The following is an 8757-nucleotide window of genomic DNA, read 5'->3' as shown; positions in this document are numbered from 1 at the left end:
TCCTACACACCCTTCATCATATCCCTTTCCTTACATGCCTCACCGCGGTAGATACCTTGCTCTGTGCCACGGATGAAACTACGCAGCCCCCTGCTTTGGCGGTGACCGCGACCGTGAACGCGACACACGTGAGATGCCAGGTGTCTTTTCAACAGCGGCCGGACGAAGCTTCTCCATCGAAATGAGCGTGTTTTCTCCTTCCTCTTCCGTCACCACCTTCGTTGTCGTTACGGGTGCATCGGCATAGCTGGCATGGTGTTCGCTGCCCTCCGTGTGATTCTCATGGCCGAATGCGTGGTGGCTATCATCATCAATGTGATGCTCATTTTCGTAGGTGTGGGGCTCGCTTCCAACACTCAGAGGCGCGGTTGCCGCCGCTGGCGCACTGACGTCCACGACATCAGAAGTCACAGGATCCGGCGGTACAATGCTCGCTGGATGCGCCGATTCTTCACTCACACCGACTCGCGGAGTCTGTCTGCAGCACGGACCACCCACGCGCTCGACCCGCTGTGGTGGAATTGGGCGTTTTTCCCCACGCCGCACACCAGTCTTGTGCTTGCGGGGCGAGATGGCAGCTCCTGCATCCACAGCAAACGGCTGCGGGTGGAAGTACCGACCATTGCTTCGAGTCGGTGTGGCGGAGTGTGCGCGATCAGGGGTCACCCCGCGTGCGGGCAACTGCAGCGTAGCGATGCCACGCACGCCCTGGTGTGGACTACGTGGAGTGCCGGTGTGGCGAGGTGTGCGTGGCAAACGTGGAGTGCGGGGGGTTCTTTCAAGACTTCCCAGTGGGGTCATGGCTTCCGCGGCATGATGATGCTTGCCCGGGGAGCGTGGCGTGCTCAAGCCGCGCGGTGTAACTGCCTCGCAGGGCGTGCTTATGGCGCGACGCTCGTCTGGGCCACGAGACAAATCTGCCCTACGATCTTTGCCACCGCGACGAGGCGTCGCAGGAGCCTGGCGCTTGTGCGTCCCACGAGGCGTGGCTGTACGGCGAGGCGTGCTGGGAGCAGCTTGGTGCGTGTGCGTCCCACGAGGCGTGGCTGCACGGCGAGGCGTGCTGGGAGCAGCTTGAGGCTTGTGCGTCCCACGAGGGGTGGCTGCACGGCGAGGCGTGCTGGGAGCAGCTTGAGGCTTGTGCGTCCCACGAGGCGTGGTCGCCGCCGACCGTGGCGTTATCGTTCTCCGCGAGGACTTCTCTACTGGCGCCTTCGCTGAGGGTTTCTTCGTCACCTTTGGGCCTGTTGCCTTTTCTCCCTGCAGTGCCGTGGCCGTCGTGTCCTCTGTCTTCTTCGGAGGGGCGTCTACGCCATCCGCTGCCTCCTCCTCCCCCTTTTCGCCCGCTCCACTCGCAGAAGAGGCACTTTCACCATCCTCTTCTTCCCTCTGCATTGCCATGTTTTGCAGAAGTGCCCCGAGCCCCGTGGGCTGCTGTTCCCTCGCCTCTGCCTTGATCTCCAGCAGCATTTTCATTCCATCAAATGGGTAGTTGTCCAAGGTGTCTCGCATACTTGCCTCCGACTTTGTGGCTTCGTACACCAGCGCGAGCTCTGCAACAAGTTTCTCTCCTTCAGTGTCCATATCAACGATGCGGATGCAGCTGTCATGCAACCCTGTTGCCTTGGATGTTTCGTTGAGTAGCGTCCGCTCGATGTTGTCACGTGCAGAGGACAGCAGCGCCGGCCACCCATCGCCCTCAAAGACCTTCCGGTATGACATCACGGCGGTGTTTTCCTGCTGCCACTGCGGCACCGGTACCGGCGCCGCCATCTCAGCTTGGGGCTCCTCCGAGTTGGCATCCGAGAACTCACCGGTGTGATCCTGCTGCTGCTGCTGCTGCACTGGTTCTCCTGTCTCCGACAGGCGCCGAGGTGTTGTTGGCTGCTTCTCATGCGGTGTGTGCTCATCAGCGCAGCGAGCCCGAAGTGAGAGGCGTCGCGGCGGCAGAACGTTGGCCCCGTCAGCCGCTGCCGCATTGGCAATATCTTGCACACCCGCTTCCACGTGTGTGCCATTGGATGACTTTTTTTTTGGTGTTTTCTGTTGGTTCATCTCGAGGGAATTGGTCTTGACCGTGCTTATGCTTGCTACGAGTTGCTTTTCTGGCACCGTTGCGGTGTGTCTGCGCGACGGACTCCCCACCGGTTTTTATGCTCCTATTTTTTTGTTTGTTTTTTTCGTTCCTCCTCCGCTTCGGTCCTCGCTTTTCGGTCGGTGCCTCCTTCTTTATCTCCCTGGTTCTTTTCCTTGCTTCCTTCCTACCTTGCTTGCTTTGCCCCCCTTATCGGAGCGGTGTTGTCGGTATAAAACGGATCTTAAGATGGGGAAGGGAGAAGGCAAGGGCAGTATGTATACAGAACCGCGTGAGCGCATTGCACACAACGAAGAGACGCGGCAATTAGAATGCTTGCGGCCCATATGCCAAGTCCTGTTGTCAATGCTCAGTGGAAGCAGCAGAGGCCTCAAATTCGCACCGCAACGACATATGTTTCATATTCCTCACCCATGCAGAGGCCTCTTTGCATCGCTTGCGTGTAGGTATTCTACTGCGGGCACGACGGCACGTCGTTCTTGTGGCCAGAGAACACAACCATGAAGGCGTTCGCTATTCCACGCGTCGTCCTTCCTCACCTGGGCTCAGCAGAGCTGTCACTGCATGCTGTGTGACTGTCAGACATCAGCTGCTGGAATAAAAGCAGTGCCCATCAGCGCCGTTCATCAGCTCACCACCAGCCTCTAATGGGGTGTGGGCACCGCGGCACGGCATTCCCCCCCCTCCCCTTCAACAGGGAGAGCCGAGTTAAAGGCTTTTCAACTGCTGTTCCTCCGTGCTGCGGGTGGGGAGCTCAAACAGGCAACTAAAGCAATTACCGTCAACACCTCAAGAAACGCTTTGAATTCTTCACGAGAAGGACATATCGAATCGCCGAACCGGATGCAGAAACTCCACTTCAATTTGTCAATAATGCATTGTAAGCCAATCGTCAGTGTAGCTCACAAAATATGCCGCTGTAGTCACCAGAAAGCGTAAAGAGGTGGACAAGATTTGGCCTGCTCGTGGGCACCCGAATGGCGGCGGCCTATGCAGTACTATTACTTGGAGACACCATACCACAGCAGCACGCGAACCGATAGCACCCGGTGTTGCAGACTGCGGCAACAAGACGTGTCGTTGTGGCGCCGCCTGACATGGGCGCTTGGGCGATCGGGGTCTCAAGCAACAGCGCCCCCGACAAGAGCAAGCATCTTTGTTGACAAGTTATGCGCTCGATAAGAAGTGGCCAGGTTAGCAGAAAACACAAGAGAAAGAGCAAGCATCAAAGAGGGCTCAAGTGATGTTGCTCTGTGTCTGACTCAACAGAGGAGCGAGACCAAATAAGAAGGCGTGCACGCACTACACCAAGATGCTGCCCGGGGCGTGATGCGCTGCTCACCCGCAGCACCACGGCCCGGCACGATATGTGTGGTGCTGCACGCTCGCTCACAACTTCACCTCCACGCCCAGCGTGTCTGTCAGCTCCCTCTCCAGCTTCTCCTGCAGGCAATGCCCATCGCTGTTGGCAAGCCACCGCACAACGTCCGGTGTCATTGCCTTGCTGCGTCCCTCTGGCAGAATCATGTCGTAGTGGTGCGGCCCCGACACCGGGGAGGAGAGCCAAAGCTGAGCATTCGGCGCCTGCTTGTTGAGCACAAACGTCCCTTTCGACGCAGTCTCGATCGATAACACGCCGCCCGACAGACTCACGTCCTCAAGTGCGGAACTGTCAATCTCCTCTAGAACGTTATCGACGTGCTCCAGAAAGGCGTCCGCCGCGGTGTTGTACGTCGCGTCGGTGAATCCTTCCATTCCACCCCCCGAGTAGCGCACGCCCTTCTCCCCGAGCGCAACCCTCGTCGTGGCCATCCATCGCCACGGCGTCGTTGTGGCGCCACAGCCAGTCACACGGGTTACAGACGTGAGCCCCGCTGCTGTTGCTGCTGCCACACCCACGCGACGCATCTGCAGCAATGCCATGACCTCTTTCCAGACGTAATACGCTTTTCTCGCTTCTTCCTGTCGTACGAAGGGCAGGAACATCAGAACCCCCCAAAAAAAAACAACAACAACAACAACAAAAACGAAAGCAAGATCCCCAAAAATACGGATAAAGAGCATCACGCCATCATTGAAACTCTGCCACACCTTTTTAGAATATCCACAAAGAGCACTTATAGAGGGGCACACTCTTTGCTTTCCAGAAAAACACTTAAGCATATAGAAGGGTACAGGGTTGTGCACACCGCCACAACTATACACTACCGGGTAGCCGGTGTGCCGTGAAAGGAATTGTACAGAATGAAAGGGCATGCCATTCAGCCAGCACTCTACCGGGGCCGCCGCGCAGATCGCTGCTGCAACAACTTCTCCGCCCACAGCCCACGCGCCACTGTGGACACCTCGGAGATGGCGCCAGGACGGGGCGCTGCGCCACTTTTGGGGACGGGAGCAAGATATGTGTTTGTCTCCGGCCGCCGTGCTGGCGATCGCGGCAGATAGTACAGCCTTTCCACCACATCCGTTCCAGACGAGCTCCTTGCGTGGGAGCGCTCCGGCTTCTGCCGCTTCTCTTGCGTCGCGTACGCGTCACCAACGACATTGAGCAAACGACAGGCAGCTGCCTCTAGTAGTCTTTCCTCCCGCCGCGTGGTGGGATCGGGGCGGAGGTTGAATTCCCTGGGGTGCTGCGCGGACTGTCGCCGCCCACGCACCAGCTGCGACCGCACACGACGCTCCAGTTCGTCGTGCATCGTGAGGGACGCCGTTGTGCCATGCCCCCACTCGTCAGACATCAGAAGCCGGTGGCGCTGGTCGTGGTGGCGGCCCGGTTGCGCCCCGCCATCACCTGCGCCTCCTTCCTCGGACGCCCAACTCCCGTGCTCGCTGGTGCTCGGTGCATTCCGCGACGACGCGTCATCGCGGTCCGTCGCGTCGTCGGGGGCGCCGCGCTCCGTCAACGGGCGGCCGCGACCAGACGGCTTGGTGAACGCGCCACTCGTGCTCACCCACGCGTTGGTAGTGGCACGATGGTGGGGCGCTTGTGCCTCTCTGCGGCGACCAGGGGATGAATGCCGCAAGCCGTCGTCGCTGCCGTCTTGGGTGTTTTTACTCTTGTCGTATTCACCGTCGTGATCGTCAAAGAAATGCGGCGCATCACCAGTGTCACGCCGTATGAGTCGTTCGAGCAGCTCCATTCGTCGCTGCCACGTGCACTCCTTCTGTGCGTACAGGTCCCTCATGCTGCGCACATGCTTCTCGTGGCTTTCCCGCTGCTCGTGCAGTTTTCGCTCCAGCACCGCGCGTTGCCGAAGCGCCTCGTCGAGCGCCTCTCGGAGCCCGTCCATCTCGCTCGGTCGTGGCGCAGACGGCGAGGACGATGATGGGCGTGGCGTGTCAATGAATCCCTGACGCCGCTGTGCCGCCGAATCGTTCACAATGTACACTTCATCCTGTCGCTGTTGACGTGGCGACCGCGGCGGCAGCCCGCTATTTGAGACCCCTCCCACCGCATTCACATGACCTCCAGGAAGGAAATGAATCGACCCAAACGGGGGCGGAAGTGGCAGCAGTTTACCTTCGTTATGGAGACGGCTTAATATGATCTGCTGGCAGTACTGCATGTCCGCGGCAAAGTCCTGCATGAGAAAGGCCACAGTGTCACGCAGGAGACGCACCTCGGAACGCACCTCATCCGCAGTCTTACGGAGTCGGAAGACTAAAAAGGAGCGGAAGGATTCGAGACGAGTGCGAAGTACAACAAAGGCTTCCTCCAATTCACCGTTATGTGTGTCAAGGCGGTGATACATGTGCGTTATCCTTTCTAGCTGCTGTACCGTTATGGCGTAGTGATGCTCAAGGGACCCCACCGCTTCTGAGGGGCAGCTGAAACTCTCCTCGCTCCGCACGCTGGCGGCGGGAGGGTACGCGTAGCCACTCTGGAGCTCTGCACTCCCCGGCGCTGCTCCACGGTGTCTGTGGCTGTCGAGACCATGTGGATGCCTGCGGCCGCCACCCCCGCCGTTGCTGCTACTGCTGCTGAGTGAGCCACTGACGGCAGAGGTGGTGCCGCGTGGCATCTCCGTCTGGCTTTTCGTCGACGGGGACCGATCCATCGCCCCCTACCGGATGCCCTCACCAAGGAACGCCACCACCTGATGTACTAAACCTTGACAGTGAAGTCTGGAGGGAGAATTAAACAACAAAAAAAGTGACAAACAAAGTGGTTTGACCTGATTGAATTCGACATAGGGCAGTCCAGTATAACTTTTCCACTACAGGCCCTTCTCTCACCACGACTTTGCTCATCACTCTGACTTCTCTGTCTCTGTTTCTCGAGCAAGTGCTGGTCACTGGGATATTCAATGCTGCGCAATTCTGTGGGGGTGGTGGAATAGCAGTGTGCCACTACGTGCTACTGGAGAGTTCGCCGTAGTCATCCAGCGGGGTGCCAGGGGGCATCATTTCAATCTCACTGAAACTCACATTTCGCTGCTGCGGCGCGTCAGAAGGAAGAGGATACGAGAGATTTTCCACTTCTTCAAGCAGCTTTTGAAGCTTTTCCCGGAAGCCCTCGAGCGAGATACCGGAATGCGCATTTTCGGCATGTGGACGTTGAAGCACCATGCCACGCTGGCAGAGCTGCTGCACCTCTGTCGGGAGGCCAGAGGGGATGGCGCTGCCGGGTGGTATGCTCACCTTCACTGCCAGAGTTGCCTCGTCTTCGTCCCCCTCCGCCTCCTCCTCCGCGGCAGCAGCAGCAAAGACACGTGCGGCAAGATCCTGCTGCCGCCGAAATGAACGGTACGGCGCCTCGTTGGTTACAAGGGCGATGAGCAGCTGCGCCAGAGCGTAGCTTGCCGGGCTAGCAGCATGCGGGTGCGGCCGCCAACGGCTGAACGGCCCGCCCTCGACATACACAGGCGGCATGTACATGACCGCAAACGCCCCCATGAGGGGGAGGCTGACGCACTTCCGCCGCCCCACATCGCTGTAGAAGGACGGCGCATCCTCGTCGGATAACCACATGCCCTCGTCCGCGTCATTCATAACGACACCCTCTCGCTCCCAGGTGGACGCGCGGCGCTCCTTCCCACTCCACGGCGCCACGGGGCAGACGACGATGTTTGATGGCGACACTGAGACCCACGCGGTGGCCACCTCTACGGGCACCTGCAATTCGTCCAATAGGACGTATTGGAGGGCATCCGCAACCTGCAGTGTGATTTCCATTGCCTCCTCCAGCGTGAACCGCCGTCGCTGCAGAAAGAGGAGATCATGTAGCGAACAGAACGATGCTACATCCTCGTCACTCTTCACGTGGCGAAGAAAGTACGATGTTGAAGGCGCGCTAGGATCGCTGCCCTTTACTGACTGCGCCACGAGGGAGGCCATATCCTCCGTGATGACGCCTAGTGCCAATGTGGGTGTTGACGCCGTCACCTCCACCGCATTGAGAGTTGAGCTATCCGCGCTTCCAGTTGGTGGCATTTTCTCCGTGAAGGCCCCAACAAACGGGACAATGTTTGGATGACACCAGCGCGCGCGGGAGACCATGTCCTGCACGAAGCTCATCACCGTGTCTGGGGTAAGGGGGCAGGTATCGCACCCTTCCAGCTGCTGCAACACGACCGGTGTGCTTGTGTACCAGTAGCCATAACATGTATTGAACACACAGTGGGCGTCGGGCGAGCTTGTCACACTGTCGAACTCATTGTCATCTGGAGGTATGAGTTCTTCAAATGACACCTTCCATGCGCCCAGCTGGTTGCGACGCTGGATGCTGATCACTTGCTCTTCCGTGGGCACACAGGACTCAGACGCAGGTGCCTCCGCAATACAGCCTTCACGCGACTCAGTTCCGATGTAAAGAGGCTCTTCCTCGTCTATGCTACAAAGCTGCACAAAGACTTTGGCGTTCGTCACCTCATCTGCGTCCAGGGCAGTTTTCTCTTCACTCGCCCATGAGGCCGTGGAGTGAAGCTGCCAGACCATTGGTATGCGGTCGAAAATACCGGCGAAAAAAGCCTGACATGTGAAGTAGCGTCTCAATATCTGTTTCCACTCGTCGTACTTCATTCGCTGAATCAGCAAGTCTGCAGAGGCGAAAACCGTTATCATCTGCGGTGTTGGCGCTGGGTCGGGGAGGCGACGAAGCGTCTTAAAGATGAAATTTAACCGCTGCGCCAGAAGCGCACACTGGGCGCGGTTGATGCACACAGTCGATGCCTCCTGTTGAATGGATCGCATGCACGCGTCCAGGCTGGTCATAGGAAGGGACTCACCCACGTTGTTACTCATCACTCACGTAATCACAGCTCGGCCCAATTCAATACCCGCCTTGTCGCGGTTTCTTGTGCTTTTGTGCCCCACCCCGACAGACAGCAAAAGAGGCGGTAGTGTCCTTGAGAGGAGTAAAGTATGAATTTTTCTCCTTTCCGTTTCGATCCGACTCCAGACGACACTTGCGGGGAATCAAAAGAGGGTTAAATGACGAGGGCGAGTGGCAAATAGATAGAGAACTGAACAGAACACGACGAGAAACTCCCCAGCAGTTGCATCTCTAATCCCGACCGTGACAGCGGCGCCCCCTCCTCACTCCGGTGGACAGTGTACAGAGAAGAGAGAGAAAACAAAATAAAAAACGCCTCCCATTTTCGGTCAGGAGCCTCACATCCGCAACGGAGGACAGGCGGTGAACGGCCCTGAAGAGGCGGGGG

At 58.2% G+C, this 8757-nt stretch overlaps 4 protein-coding genes across 4 annotated transcripts; all 4 read right to left on the bottom strand.

The window, feature by feature from the left end:
* Positions 1 to 78: 78 nt before the first annotated feature.
* Positions 79 to 2055, bottom strand: DQ04_05501030 (hypothetical protein; the record flags this gene model as incomplete). The annotated part of the gene is made up of 1 exon (XM_009314223.1): positions 79 to 2055. One exon carries the CDS (start codon positions 2053 to 2055, stop codon positions 79 to 81), a length of 1977 nt encoding a protein of 658 aa, XP_009312498.1.
* A 1429-nt stretch (positions 2056 to 3484) lies between these two features.
* On the bottom strand, positions 3485 to 4018 carry DQ04_05501020 (frataxin-like, mitochondrial precursor; the record flags this gene model as incomplete). Its single annotated transcript, XM_009314222.1, has 1 exon — positions 3485 to 4018. The coding sequence occupies one exon, from the start codon at positions 4016 to 4018 to the stop codon at positions 3485 to 3487; it is 534 nt and encodes a 177-aa protein (XP_009312497.1).
* A 350-nt stretch (positions 4019 to 4368) lies between these two features.
* Positions 4369 to 6153, bottom strand: DQ04_05501010 (hypothetical protein; the record flags this gene model as incomplete). Its single annotated transcript, XM_009314221.1, has 1 exon — positions 4369 to 6153. The coding sequence occupies one exon, from the start codon at positions 6151 to 6153 to the stop codon at positions 4369 to 4371; it is 1785 nt and encodes a 594-aa protein (XP_009312496.1).
* Positions 6154 to 6445: 292 nt separating this feature from the next.
* On the bottom strand, positions 6446 to 8338 carry DQ04_05501000 (hypothetical protein; the record flags this gene model as incomplete). The annotated part of the gene is made up of 1 exon (XM_009314220.1): positions 6446 to 8338. The coding sequence occupies one exon, from the start codon at positions 8336 to 8338 to the stop codon at positions 6446 to 6448; it is 1893 nt and encodes a 630-aa protein (XP_009312495.1).
* Positions 8339 to 8757: the final 419 nt, after the last annotated feature.

Source organism: Trypanosoma grayi, assembly GCF_000691245.1.
Source record: "Trypanosoma grayi strain ANR4 Tgr_550_V1, whole genome shotgun sequence".
In the NCBI taxonomy this organism is placed as follows: domain Eukaryota; phylum Euglenozoa; class Kinetoplastea; order Trypanosomatida; family Trypanosomatidae; genus Trypanosoma; species Trypanosoma grayi.
The sequence above is the reverse complement of the archived record's forward strand: the minus strand, read 5'-3'. Positions and strand labels throughout refer to the sequence as shown.